General features: G+C 46.3%; 1 protein-coding gene across 3 annotated transcripts in view; it reads right to left on the minus strand.

Annotated features, from left to right (window-relative positions):
- Positions 1-11,015: 11,015 nt before the first annotated feature.
- The window catches only part of CPNE7 (copine 7), a 41,728-nt gene continuing 37,352 nt past the window's right edge, over positions 11,016-15,391 (minus strand). For all 3 annotated transcript variants that reach the window (XM_042438463.1, XM_042438461.1, XM_042438464.1), the window contains 2 exons: positions 15,022-15,258; positions 11,016-12,721 (listed from right to left, as the gene is read on the minus strand). In XM_042438463.1, the coding sequence (XP_042294397.1) occupies positions 12,581-12,721; positions 15,022-15,258 (378 nt within the window). In that variant the 3' untranslated portion in view covers positions 11,016-12,580. The remainder of the gene's footprint in view (positions 12,722-15,021; positions 15,259-15,391) is intronic.

A 15,391-nucleotide genomic window follows, 5' to 3' on the forward strand; every position in this document is an offset into this window, starting at 1 on the left:
AGAGAGGTGTTTGGGAGATATTTTTACAAAGGGGACATTGTTGGGTGAATCACAGACAAGTTTTTCATCTGGATACGGAAGCGTAGGTGTTGGAAAACTGGAGAAGAAAAGAACTGGTTGGAAAAAAGGAATTCGTGCAAGGTATTTTTTTTACCTTTCCTTGCCTGTTTGTTTTGAGCATCAGAAAGTGTAGACTTGAAGGCAGAGGATGGAGAGGAGCAGGAGGGAGATGGAAACTCTGGAGACCTCCTAAAATGCAGGCGTTTGGGCCGTTGCTTTGATCCTTCTTCTCCGGATTAGGCCCTGCCATAACACAAAACCGTCTTCTCACCTTGGAAGGCGCATGACAGCCTGTCGGATTTGTGGAGATGGATTTTATTTCTTGACTAAATAAGCGCACGTCAAAAAGAGTTGTTATTCCCTGTTCATGGATGTAGCCCACCGGAGACAGATGTCATATCCATAGGAGGATCTTTGCACTTATCTTGGAAACAGGGAAGCAGGGTCCCACCTGTTGCAGCTTGGATTGCAACTCCCAGCATCCTTCGCCATTGGCTATACTGTACTGGATAAGGGGGATGCATTGCAGAAATACCTGGGGAGTGTCATGATCCCCACATTCTTGTATTAAATGGAGAATCTTTCAGGAATGGAACAGGTAAAGGGGAAGGTATTTGCACTGATTTAAATATTTGGTATGGCCTTATTATTTGGATTATGCTGGTTAGGGGAAGCTGGGAGTTGTACTCCAAGATAGAAACCTTTCCAAGCTTGGGTTGTGACACAATACTTGGATATGTATTTATACATATGGGTTGTGTAGTGGGCTGACAACTCTGAACCATGGGTGGTGCAGTCTTTGCCTTGGGGCTTGACATGGATGTTTAGGACTTTTGCATGCTTCCAAGGGTCATCCACTTCAACCGTCTTAAGCCATGCAGGAAGACCCAGCCCAAGCCCTCCCTGGGACAAATGGCCACCCAGCCTCTGTTGAAAAACCTCCAAGAAAGGAGACTCCATCACTTTCTGAGGCATTGTCTTAAACTGTCAAACAGCTCTTTCCATCAGGTATGCACGCAGAGAGACGTGAACGTGCCCCTCTTTGCCCCCCGTCTCCTGGGATTCCCCATCGCTCGTCCCTTTGGCCGGGAAGGACATCATGAAAAAGTAATGGCGACAAAGTGCAGCTGGCGTTTAAAGATTAATTTCCCCAGGATTGAATTAAACATCCCTCCATTTATTTACAGGAGCAAAGTGCTTATCGCCTCCCTGGGGAGACCCTCCGGTTTTGCAGGCAGCATCTCAGCATCTCTCTGGACTGACAGCTAAGGAGCTCTGAGTTGGGCTTGCAAAGGATATCATGGAGGAGAAGGAGGAGAAGGAGAAGAAGAAGGAGAAGGAGAAGAAGGGGCAGAGGGCAGCTCAGGAAAGCCTGGGCTGCACCCATGGCTGCTTTGCACATGTGGGTTATGTGCATATGGCTCACAGTCCCTTTTCTAGAGGCCCAGATAAAGTAGCTTGGTGCTTAAGTTCTTCATTGTTCTTGTTGCGTACCTTCAAATTGTTTCTGACTTATGGTGACCCCAAGGCAGTGAACCTATTGTGGAGTTTTCTTGCCAAGTTTCTTCAGAGGGGGTTTGCCATTGCCATCCTCTAAGGCTGAGAGAGTGTGACTTATTGCCCAAGGTCACCCAGCGGGTTTCCATGGCCGAGCTGGGATTCGAACCCTGGTCTCCAGACTCCTAGTCCAATGCTCAGATCACTACACCACACTGGTTACCATAGATTGCATCTCTTCTTTTATATTAATCCCAACCCACTTAAGTTCTTTAGGTATACCTTTCTCAGTCCTCTGCCTTCCTTAGACCCCCTTCTAGCACTCGCTGCTCCTCTCCAAAACATGCCAGCTCAACCTCAAGGTTTGGGGAAGAATTGCCATTTCCACAGCAGCTTACATTAATTTATTTAAATACATGCATATTTAATATGCCTCCACTGACTAGCACTTAGCTGGAACAGAGAAGTGTGGGCTCAATACCAAGGGCTGACTTGGACCTACAATAGTCAGTCCTCCATATCTACAGATTCAACCATCTACAGCTTGAAAATATTTACATTACATTGCCATTTTGTATCAGGGACACCATTTTACTGCACCATTATATTTAATGGGACTTGAGCATCCATGGATACCAAAATCTTGAAGTCCTGGAACCAAACCCCAGCAAGAACCAAGGGCCCAAAGTAACGCATTGCAACGTTTTGCCAATGTCTTAAATTTATTGCTCTGGAAGCCACCTTGGGTCCTGCCCTGAGAGAAAGGCGGCATATTATAAAAGTGAATAAATAAATAAATAACACATTGCATTGTCCATATTTCTTGCTTTTCAGGGGATATGTTTCTGGAATTTCTTTCCATTCTGTTGGCCGTTTAATTACATTTGGTCTGTTTGGCGGAGAGCCAGAGTAGTGTAATAGACTGAAGAGTAAAAGGAGACAAAGTCCTACAAGCCGTGGGGTGGTCCAAAAACTTTCCTTTCCTCAAAAGCCTTATCTCTTTTACTCTTCTGATGTGAATATGTTTGCTGATTGTGATGGTTCGAGCCATCTAAACTTCTATGCACAGTTAAGCGCATCCACCAACATGTTTCCTGATTGTCCCATTGTGCAATGGAGGGAGACATGGTTGAGAGTTTCACTGAGTTTTCTATGTTCTTGATTGTAATCTTTTTAGTCTGTATGGACTTTTTCACATGGAAAGCTGTTACGTAATTTCTTGCATTTTCCTCATCGTCCCAAAAGAAGAAGAAAGGGAGAGGCAATCCAAAATGCAAGAAATTAGGTAGTATCTTATCACACGCACAGACGGACGCAGCGTCCATCCCAAAGAGAAAGCAGCGCGCATGTGAATGAATTCATCGCATGAGTATGTACCCTTCGGCTTCTTGATTTCCAATTAGCACGTTTGCGCATGCGCAGGCAAGACAGGATCCCATGGCCGACAGTAATCCCATGGCTGAACTGGAGGTGTGTTTCATACTAATGTAACTGCGAATTGACTGCGAATTCGCAGTGGGAAAAGATTTATAAATTTGATATTTTTCCGAATTCAGCTATTCCTGGGATGTCTCACGATTGTGTTGGGATTGTGTTCTGTTTGCGTGTGACGTCATTTGAAAATCTTTTGCGAGATTATGTGAAGTGCCTTGAATAACCCCAGATTAACCTTTGGCTAACCTTCCAATTTTCCCCGTGTGATAAAGTCCTAAGTAGGCTTGAGTCTCAGTCTTGGAGAAAGGATGGAATATAAATAATGATGATGATGATGACTATCATCGTCATCTTCCTTAAAGACGTCATTAAGGCTGGCCCCAAGACGTCAACCATGAGACACCTGCACCTCTCTTGACATCAGAAGGGATCATCCCTTGGGTTCAGGTTTCGGACCCGAAATCTCAGGGCCTGGGCTAGTCCTGGTTTAGCAACCTAACCTTCCTCTCTTTTCCATAAATCACAGCTTGCCTCCCCGATTCCAGGCCTTCTCCCCAACCCTGAGCCATGCAGGGAGATGGCTGGCACCGCATTGTGAGTCCAGCCACACAGCACATGATGCCAGCTGTGCTCAGAGAGACACAAAACATTGCTAATTGCAGGGAGCGATTAAGCAGCCAGGGAGCGGAAATGATTGCGGAGCGCATGGGCCCCTCTCCCAGAGACCCTCCCCAAGAGCCAACAACCTCTTCACTCTGACACTCTCCAGATTGAAGAACTAAAGACTTTCTTCTTCTCGGAAGCATTTCGAACTGCAATTTGATATTGTTTGTTAATCTAGACTGCATCCACACTGGAGATATAACCCAGTTTGACAGTGCTTTAAGTGTCTTGGCTCAAGGCTATGGGATTCTGGGAATTGGAGTATGTTGTGGGGTCCAGAGCACTGCCAAACTGGGTTATGTCTCCATTGTGGATGCAGCCCCAGATTGTTAATGTAGTATCTGTCTCATACTTTTGACAGGGTTATTGTTGGATTTTAATGAGATGATTAGTCTGATCATGGTATACTATTTTTCTCTTATGACTTTTTAGTTTTTACGCCATTGGCAGGTTATGCGTCGATATTACGATGGAGTTTATCCCGTGAATATCCCAGAAAAATCATGCAGTTACATGAAAATGGTTTCACGTGACATCGCACAAAACCACAATTTGAGCAGTCACAAAGAAACATTAGCGCGCATCCTTTTACTTCCAGGATTTCAATGACAATGGATTTCCGATATCGCTTTGTTCACGCAATTGCGTGTGATAATTACTCGCCATTTTGGCTTTATTTGCAGGATGTTTTAAATGCGCTTTAATCTCTCTTTAATGCCAAAAATGGCAGTCAAAGCGGTGTCAAACTGCATTAATTCTGCAGTGCAGATGCGGCCCAAGTTGCATCCCAAAAGTAGCATAGCAAGTGTGAACATTTATCGGTGCAAGAAGCAGAGCTGCCCGGGGATTCTGGGAGGAACAGTCTAAAGCTGTAGCTTCCGTAACATCTAGTTCCTTTTTTTTAGTAGTGCAGTAGTTCCTTTTTTAAAAGTTATCTTTAAAAGGTGTTTTGCAAGAAAACCCCAGAGTCGTTGTTGTTGTTGTTGTTGTTGTTGTGTGCCTTCAAGTCATTTCCAACTTATATTCACCCCATTATGGGGTTTTCTTGGCCAGATTTCTTCAGAAAAGGTTTGCTACTGAGGCTGAGAGAGTGTGACTTGCCCAAGGTTATGCAGTCGGTTTTATGGCTGAGCTGAGATTTAAACCCTGGTCTCCAGAGTCATCGCTCAAACCACTATGCCACGCTGGCTGTATAGATAAATATAACAACAATAACAACAAGAATTTGATGATGATAATAACTGGGACTCAAACTCTGGTCTGCAGAGTCATAGTCCAACACTCAAACCATTTCACCACACTGGCTCTCAAAGGGTTGCCATAAGACAGAAACAACTTGAGAGCACACAACAAGTTGAGTAAGACAGCAGATGCGTCTACACAAGACAGTTGTGTCAGTCTGGTACCACTTTAGCAGCCCTGGCTTTACGCTGGGGAAGAGGCAGAGTCCTTGGCTGGTTCAAAAAGGTGAGTCGTGCCACGGATGGCATTGGAGGCCGCTTCCCGGGGAAAGAGAGCTGGGTTCGAGGTGGCCCACTTGGCAGTGTCGGTGGCCCCAGAGGGAGTCTCTGGTTCACCCTCTGATGCTGCAAGAAACATCTGCTTCCATCGGAAGGACCGGCTCCGGCGTGAAATTCATCAGGCGCAGGAGTTACTATGGTGACGTCTATTATCCCTCTTTTATACAGAGATGAATCAGGAGCTATAAATATAGGACTCCGCACCAGATTGATCTGGGGAGGCTGCTGTGTGTGTGTTTGTATGGGTGGAAGCAAAAGGAATGATGATGATGATGATGATGATGTGCATCTTTCAGCAACAGACTGTTCCTCTCTCTGTTCCTTCCTAACTTTAGCAGGAGGCACTTGATGGACACAGACCGATGGATAGGTTTGCACAAAGCAGCAGATGTGAATGTGTGCGTCTCTGTGTGTTTGTGTTTGTGTAGAGCAGGTTGGACTCTGCAGGACCAATAGGGTTAGAGAGTTAGAAGGGACCCCCAAGGGTCATCTTCTCAAGCCCACAGCTGCCAGGAGTTGTATCTATTACAGGCAACACCAAATAGCTTCAGGGGATCCTCTTGCTAAAAAAAATCCCCAGCTTTCATGACCAGCATCCATAGTTTTTTGTGGGTTTTCTGGGCTCTGTGGCCATGTCCTACAAGAGTTTATTCCTAAGATTTCACCAGCATCTGTGGCTGGCATCTCCAGAGAAAATGCCACCCACAAAAAAGCCCAGCTTGTTAGTGTTGTTGTTGTGTGCCTTCAACTCATTTTCCAACTTAATGGCAACTCTAAGGCTATCATGAGGTTTTCTTGGCAAGGTTTGTTTGGAGTGGGTTTGCCTTCGCCTTCCTCTGAGGCTGTGAGAAAGTGACTTCCTTTCCATGATTAAGTGGGGATTTGAACCTTGCTAGTCTCCCAACCACTACACCATGTTGGCGGGAGAGTTTGCACCATTTCAAGGCACTGAAATGCCATTCCTAAGACATAGCTACTGGCAGCAATTGCTTTTAGCTTTAAAATATGCTGGCATCTTTGGCTTCTCCCGCCAAGAAAACCCCTGGAGTTGAATGTGGCCTTCAAAGGTCCAGGTTGGAAGTTGCATCCTTTCAGGTTTTAGGCCTGCAATTCCCTGCTTTTCCTTCTCATTGGCTGTGTTAGCTAGGGCTGCTGGGAGTTGCAATTCAACCCTATTTAAGAGACATTCAGGGAGGGTAGCAGACAAAAAACCCCAAACAGTGATACCTTTTATTGGCCAACTGAAATGCATAATGTACTTATTGCAAGCAGTGGAGCTTTGGAAGCTTGCAGCAATTATATTCTGCATTTCGATTGGTCATATCTAGGAGAATGTATGATTTTGGGGGGCAATTGTTACATGGGGTGAGCTCTTTCCTCCCCAATTTCTCAACTTCTTTCACTCACTTTCTCTGCTTGTCTATCGAGAGTGCCATTGGCTCAGCGCCTGTGTGCCAATGAGTGTGGAAAGCTGCACAATTTCTGCAAAATGGGCCATGCATGCACCCATGTGCCCACAACATCTCTTATGGATCCAGGCCAGCTACCAGAAGACACTCGGTAACCCAGGCAGAGTTGGCTCAATGAGTGTGGAAATCTCTCAGTCCATCCTTTTTGCCGGAGCCACATGGGGTCCATGTGTGCATGCATGCATGCGCAGGCCTCTTCTCTGCTGTGGCAGGTGCCTTCCCATCACGCTCCATCCCTGTCAGCATGAAAGCCTCTCGCTTCAAGGCCCACTTATTGTGAGAACAATTTGAGCAATTATCCCCGACAGTCAGAAATAATCACGCTGTCCCTGTTGAATAGAGATGCTTTGTAGCGAAAGAAGCCCATCTTCTTTGCTGGGGGAGGATTCGGGGCGCGTGGGGAGAGAGATGTGCTTTCCCCCTCCTTTGTTGCTAATGCTGAACATTCAGCTCAGAGACTGTTTTTGCAGGAATCTTGAACCTACCTGAGCTTGACTTCTTGGAAGCAAACGGTCTTTTCTGCAACAACACAATATTGTAATTCCAGGCCATCGTATGTCTAGTTTCTCTATGCGGTTGCCAATGTTGGACAGTGAAGAAAGCTGAAGGACTGAGAATCGAGTCTTTTGAAATGTGGTGCTGCAGATACTATTGACGGCCAAAAAGATAAAGCAAAAGGGGAATCAATGAGAAAGCCAAGTCTGAATTCTCACTAGAAACCGAATGACTCAGCTGAAGCGTATTATGTTTTGGACGCATCACAAAACAGCATGATTTGTTATAAAAGATGATTGACTGGCATTCTGGTTATGGGATTGTAAGACTGTAAGCATGTCATAGTGGTTTGAGCATAGGACAACAACTCTGGAGACCAGGGTTTGATTTCCGGTTTGTCTATGAAGCCCATTGGGTGATTTTGGGCAAGTTACACTCTCTCAGCTTCAGGGAAGGCCATGGTAGCCCCACTCTGAGCAAATCTTGCCAAGAAACCCCCTTAGGGTCACCATAAGTTGGAAAAATGAATCGAAGGCACACAACATGCACACACAAGCTTGACTTATGACCTTGTAACTCCTGGGGTTTCATATTTATGGTTGTTGTTGTTGCTGTGAGCCATTAATTCATTTTTGACTTATGGAAACTCTACTCTACGGCAAATGTATCACGGCGTTTTCTTGGCAAGATTTGTTCCTCTGAGGCTGAGAGAGTGCAACTGGCCTAAGATCACCCAGTGGGTTTGTCCTGGCTGAGTCTCCAGAGTCATAGTCCAATGCTCAAACCACTACATCATGCTGGATCCTGTTTTTATATGCACCGTTTTAAAAATTAAAAATCTTGCGAGAGGCATTGTGTTGGAGATCATATCCATAATAAAAGGTACGGTGCTGTACTTCTTGCTTTGCCCATGGTCCTGAAACACAGTGTGCGGATGGAAATGTGCTGCCCAGGATCCTGAAAGAACTAAGGCGACCACACATTTTAGCTGTAGGAATGTATTGCACAAAAAAACCTTTCTCCTCCACCCTCTCTCTGCCAGACATACACATACTCCCTTGTTTCTTTCCCAAAATGATGATGATGAGACACAGAGGGCCTTGATGATGCCTATATTCAAACGGCATTCAAAGTTCTCCTCGAGTGCTAATGCTCCCATGATTTAGCCGAGCGTTTACTGCAAGTGCGATGAAACAGCCTTTTCCCTCGCACAGAATTAGTGATTGAATTAGAGCTCCCTTTTCCTTGTGCGCTGGAGCACTGGCTGTAATCAAAAGGAACCGTGTAGAACATAATCGGTGCAAAATCCACAGGTTGGACCAGAGCAGGAGATGTTGATCAAAGGCGATGTAAGGCACAAAAAGAAGGGGAGAGGCAATCAAGGCAAATCAAAAAGGCATTCTTTGATGCGCCGAGGCTCAGAGATAGGTCTCCAGCAGATGAAGAGCCACATTATTGCAGCTGGTGCAAAGGCAGCCTCTGTGTGGGCTCCATCAGCAAACGCATATGCTGAGCAAAATGCTTTGTCATTAAAAGGCAATGGGCTTCCAAAGCTCCATGGGAATGTCAATCTTCCCTTTGCAGGTTATCTATAAACCAGCTAAGGACCCATGACAGTGGAGCTGAGGAGATCTACTCACTACTTTAATTACTTTATTATATGCATAATTCGCTTTTCCTCCAAGGAGCTGCATACATGGAATCCTGTTGTTGTCTTATGCATATATATATATTCCCCAGCCCAAGCCATTAGCCTTTTTTTTAAATAGCAGAACATCTGCATTCAGTTCAAGTTTGCAGAAACAGAGTCACATATGTGGTACCAATTTATATGCAGGTATGCAATCTGCGTGTGTGCACATAGTTGCACAAAGGTGTGCAAGAACATTTGATTCCACATTCATTTGTGCATTTGGCTGCCTTGGTTCAGTTGCACTATGTTACTACTAAATACAATGGCAAAATTTAAGTGTGATTTCCCATGTGGAAACTGATGTAGGAGATCTGCCATGGTTTGCCCATTTCATAAACCCAACATCAGCAGCTATGAACAAGTATGCTGAGAGAGTCCAACTAGTCCAACATGCAATTCTAAGCTGCATCAATAGAAATATAGTGTTCAGAGTGAGGAAACTAATAGTCCCACTCGATTCTGCTTTAGTCAGACCTCACCTGGAATAATACTGAGTCCAGTTCTGGGCAACACAATTCAAGAAGGATGTTGGGAAGCTGGAGCAATGTCCAAAGGCGGGCCACCAAAATGGTGAAGGGTCTGGAAACCATGAAGCCCTGTGAAGAGAGACTTAGGGAGCTGGGGATGTTTAGCCAGGAGAAGAGATGGTTAAGAGGAGATATGATGGTCCTGTTTAAACATTTGAAGAGTGTCATCTTGAGGATGGAGTAAGTTTGTTTTCTGATGCTCCAGAGAAAAAGACACAGAGCAAAGGATTCAAATGAGATGACAACAGAGTCCACCAAAATGGTGAAGGGTCTGGAAACCATGAAGCCCTGTGAAGAGAGACTTAGGGAGATGCTGCGTATGTTTAACTTGGAGAAGAGAAGGTTAAGGAAGGACATGACAGCTATGCTTAAATATTTGAAGGGTCGTCATATTGAGGATGGAGCAAGCTTGTCTTTTGCTGCTCCAGAGACTAGGACCTGGAACAATGGATACAAGCTACAGGGAAAGAGATTTCATCTAAACATTAAGAAGAACTTCTCAATGGTAAGAGATGTTTGACAGTGGAAGATGCTGCCTCAGAGAGTGGTGGAGTCTCCTTTGGAGGTTTTTAAATAGTCTGGATGGCCATCTATGCCAGGGAGAGCTTGGATTGTGAATTCCTGCATGGCAGTGGGTTGGATTGGATGGCCTTTGGAGTCTCTTCCAGCTCTATGACTCTATACCAAGTGAGCCTCTTGATAGAGTGGAGATTGGAAGCTGTGACTCCGTGGCCGTAGCCCAACACTCTCTCCACTGCGACACATTAACTCCCATCAAACTTCTCCTCCTTGTTGCCCTTTGGTCCAAGGATAAGGACATCCTTGGAATCAGATGCAGCTAATCTCTTGCTCTTTTTCTATGTGTCACAATTATTCTTACATGGATGGGGATAGGACGCCATGGGCTCTGAAATGTGCTGGTCTTACTTAGGCATGTTCTGGTAACTTGACAAGATGCAGCCATGCGGAAGGGAGTGTGGGCAGTGTGGCCTCAGCCCTAAAGCTGCTACAATTTTTTTAAAATAGAAAATATACACGAATGCTTCCTGCCATTTTAAATATTTTTGAAGGCAGGAACATCTTCTGAGTGGAGCTTTCAAGCTCTTTTATGCATCCCGTCCTGTGCAAACAGTTCCCCATCTGTTCCTGGTTTGGCCATCTGAAAGAAAGGCAAGGCGGGAGATCTGAAGGAGGCATCAATGGCTGCCTGTGGGTTTTCTTTAGCACATTATTTCCTGGAATAGACTCTAGCCTCAGCCTCTATTATGAGGTTTCTGCTTTTCATCTTTAATTGGCACCACTGGGCTGAACCAGACAGCTATTGCAGTTAAATGGGCAATCCTATCACTTCCTATATTGTGCCCACGACTGACAGAAAGTCCGGGAGCAGGATTTGAAGGGAACCATCATGGGCAGGAGAGCCAACCTGGCACACTGGTTTGAGCACTGGGCTACAACCCATGTGTTGAATAGCAAGACTGTGCAACTGAACCAAGGGACCAGATGTGCAACCAAATGCATAATTAAAAGCACGGGGGCATCAGGACACAATGTGCTCCTGGCTCTGAGCAACCTTTCCAATGACTGACGCTGCTGTGCTCACACCACGTTCTGCACCAGTACAGTTACCTTTCCCCCACCAAAAAGGTCCAGAGCCCAAGGAAACACAGCATCTCCTTTTATTTGGCTGCTTCCCTTAGTACATCAAGAACAGGAGGTCAGTCATGCAAACCTTAGGCGAACGACAACACCACAGTGAAAGATGACCACGGACCACATGGAAAAAAGAGCCAGAGCTGGACGTTGGAAACACTGCCCAAGGAATTCGTGCGCAGGATGGGGAGGGAAAAGGGACACAAGTGCAACAGCAATGCAGCTGGGATCCTCCTTTTGGCTATGGCCATGCTCCTTGTGCCATAGCAAGAAGCAATGGCACCCCATCCTCATGCCCCTGCAATGCCACATCCCTCCTAGGTAATTTCTGCAAGGGGATAAAAAGGAAAGTGGCTCTAACTAGTTACTCAGGAGAAGCGAGGAAAGCTAAGTGTTTCTCCCCACTGGAAAGGGCAAAGGAGCAATGGAGAAGTCTGGACTTCTGGGGAGTTTGCACAGTCCTAAGGGCTTCTTTAGATCTTCTCCTCTTCAACAAGACTAGGAGTCTTCAGTGGGGTCTCAGCAATAAGCCTCACCAGTAAAAATCCAAGGACAGGACACTCCAGTTTCTTGGCGAGGCACAACCAACTTCACCAGCGGTTGAGGAATTGTGGCACAATGCAAGGAGCAAGGTTTGTGTGTGCAGCAGCAGTGTGAGTATAGTGTATATTTGTGTTGTTCATTCCTCCCCACCAGCCTCCCTTCTGCCCTCTTCAACCCACTACTTCCATGGCTTCCTCCTCTTGGGAGTAGGATCTCTTGGCTGAGCCTGGAGAAACATACGAGTTGTAGCTGTCTACTTTGTAAGCAGCCTTGGGTTTCAGTTTGGGGTCAAGTGGGGTATAAATAGCATGAAAGACAGATGGATACATGGATGGATGGGACCCCCAAGGGCCACTTAGTCCAATCCCTTGCTGGGGCAGGAATCCACAATGCCATTGAAGAAGGGGATGGGGGAACTACAGAAAAAGGCACCCTCTCTGGTGGCCAGAGGGTGCATGCCATGTGTGTGTGTGGCACACAGCTCAATATTCTCCCTCAGCCGACCCTCCTTGCAGTCACTGTCCTCCAGATCAATACAAGGAATGCCATCTGCCTACCCCTTTGCTCCTTTCTCTGAGACAGGAGTGGGTTTCCTCCATTTAGGCTTCAAATACATCTCCCAGCTTGACATCAGTAACATGCCATTCACAAAGTGTATCCTCCTGTGTGTGGGGTGTATGTGTGTCTGACACTTGCTCCCCTCCGGAAAGACGGACACCTACTTCATTGGCTTCTTGCAGGGCCAACGCTGGTCAGCCACTGTGCTGCAGAGGGGCGCATGAGGATGGCGTTGTAGGCCTTGTGGCGCAGGCCATCAAGGATGGCCAACCCAGAACTCTTGGTCTCCTCTGGCGGTTTTAGCAGTCAATGCTCATGGGAGAAACCACGATCCCCATCTTGTGTGTCTGGCAGTGCTTAGTGCTCTCTCTTTCCCTTCCATGGCTCCACTGGGGGGGCGGGATGAGTTGGCAGATGATGGGAAGACAGACAACGTAGTCAGGGGTCCCAACCAGGGGAAGACCCTCGTCACTGAGGTGAGTTCAGGGTGGCATCAGGGGTGCTGCCGCCCTTCTGGCTGCGGGGAGGTAAGGCCTTGTAGCTGTAGTATTCAACCACCTGCTTGGGCACCTCTGCCAGCACACACTTGGCCAGGGCAGTGGGAGAAGCCTGGAAGGAAGACAACCAAGGGGAAGGGGTTAGCCAGGATCTTGTGTCCAGAGAGTCATGCTGAGCCTGGAGAGGTTACCACATATGGATTTTAATAAATTTTGGAGTGTGTGTGGTGTGCCTTCATGACCCCAAACTGACCTGCCAGGCTGGCAGCCATAATCCCAAAAGCAGTGGAGCAGGTAGGCAGATGAGTCAGCCTCACAAGACCCCTGAAAAACAGCACTTTCGAAATTCCCCACAGAAAGGTTTGGGAGTTGCTAATGGGAAAACCATCACCTCCAAAAGGAAAGTCTTTATTATGGACCTCACACAGTGATTAAGTCCCTGACCATCTATACATCTGTTTGTTTGCCTTCCTTGATTGTGTTCAGATCCAAGTGCATTGGCTCAGTCTATTCTTCAGCTTGGTTTAACAAAAGCCCAGGTCTTCATACCCTTTGTCTTGGCTGAAGTTAAGCCATCAAGTTCATAGCCAAAGGTTACAAATGGTCTATATAAGCCTCAGTCTAAGCATACACCAGTGTACTACATTCAGAATACAGCCTGGCTTCATGTCAGACTGAACTCTGATTTTAGCTCCCTCGTGTCATCTCATCATCTGTATCCACATCTGGTTCCTGGAGAAGCCTTTGGAAGTGAGTATCTCCCTAGATTTGCCTCTCTCAACACTCTCCTGATTTCCCTCCTTTACTTTCATTAAGAACAGTGTGTGTGTGAGTGTGTGTGTGTCCCCTTTTGCTGTGTGTTTGTTTTTCCCTTTTTAATAAATATTTGGACTTAATTGGAGCAGTCTGTCTCAGCATCGTCTCTCAAGGGATTCTTGTGGACCTCTCCTAGACATCTTGGGACCCGATCTCAGAAAGGGTGTTGTTAGGACCCTACCTCTCAGCAATTGAGCTAAATTCAGAAATTCCCCTAATTTGATCCTTCCTAACAGCATAGAATTTCCCCCAAGTTGGTTGGGAGATTCTGGAAGCTGTCATTTGTCCCCTAAATTAATGCCACTCAATGGGTGCATCTTTACTGTAGAAACAATACAGTTTAAATGTTGTTGTTCCATCTTATGGAATCCTAGGATTTGTAGTTTTATACGGTTTTTAGCCTTCCCTGCCAGAGTGCTTATGCCTCACCAAACTACAAAATCCCAGGTTTCTGTAGGATGAAACCATGGCAGTTTAAGCTGTGTCAAACTGCATTATTTCTACAGTGTAGAATGCATTTTAAAAGTGATTTGGGGCACATTTTAACCTGAAAAAGTAAAACCCCAGTGGCTTTGTCGGATGGCAAGGAAGGCCACAAACATGCATTTGAGGCTGATGGCTGGACTTTCCTTGCTTGAGAGTTGCATAATGCAAAGGCCCCTTAGCTGAGCAAAGTCCTGCTAGACTCCTCCATGGATGATAAAATAGCACTTTTAGGCTTCCCCTTATTTTTCCTGGAGAATTCCTCAAGAAGGTGACCAGGGCAAGGATTGAATGGCATGATGTCCTCTTCCTTCTCTCCCTCCCTGCAAAGTTCCACCTGGGGACGATCTATTTTGCGGTCTCCTTCAGTCATTCCTCTCCGTCTCCGGCGCATCTTCTTGTGGCGCCAGGGCCGAAGGGGTTAACCCTCTTTCACAGCTCTCAAGCAACAGACAGCTTGTCTCCCGAGGCCCAAATTACTGACAATCAAAGCCAATTAAGCCTTCTCAATGGCCCAGCCGCACACTTCGGCTGCCAGAAATACCCAGCTATGGATTTTCCTCTCCTGGGTGTGTATGTGTGTGTGTGTGCGCATGAATGATGCACAGACATATTGGCATGTGAGACACTGGATCCCCATCAGGTTGGTCTTTTGCTCCATACCCAGCCGTCCTTCTCCTTTTCCCCTTGCATGGGATTTATATCTCGCCTGTCTCCCAAAAAGGGAAAACACACATTTGAAAAAACGACCCCCTGAAAACCCAGCAAGTCTCAGAGGGAGGCAAAGGCAGGCCCCCTCTGAACAAATCTTGCCAAGAAAAACCCATGATGGCTTTAGAGTCTCCATAAGTCAGAAATGACTTGAAGGCACACAGCGACAACAAATTTGAAACATAGCCATCAGAATAAAAGTATGCAAAAGGATCTTGCAGCACCTTTGGGAGTCACTGAGTGAAAGAAGTTGTAGCACAAGCTTTTGTAGGCTTAGGTCTCTTTCCTCAGATCCATGGAGTGAACTAATGACCAGGAATGTCTTTTATAATCAGACAATATGGATAACAATGTAAATGCAGAACATGGGGGTATGGTGAGATGGACATGAGAGAGACTTACGTTTTTGAACTCGCGGAATGGGACAAACTGTACGATGTCGCGCAGGACGGGCTCCCCCTTGGGAGAACGCAGGACGCCATCGTCGCCGTCTAAGATCTGCATATCGGTGAAGTCGGCATTGCCCACGCCTACAATGATGATGGACATTGGCAAGTATGAGGCCCGCACAATGGCCTCTCGCGTGTCGGCCATGTCGGTCACCACGCCGTCCGTCAGGATCAGCAGGATGAAATATTGCTGCAAGGATTGAGAGACAGAGAGAGAGAGGAGAGGATGATAAATGAAGGGCGAGGGAAGGGAAGAAAGAGAAACAGTGTGGTCTAGTGATTAGAGTATGGGATAAGCAGCCTAAGACAGCAGTTCTCATCTT

This window comes from Sceloporus undulatus, chromosome 8 (assembly GCF_019175285.1).
Source record: "Sceloporus undulatus isolate JIND9_A2432 ecotype Alabama chromosome 8, SceUnd_v1.1, whole genome shotgun sequence".
Classification (NCBI taxonomy): Eukaryota; Metazoa; Chordata; class Lepidosauria; order Squamata; family Phrynosomatidae; genus Sceloporus; species Sceloporus undulatus.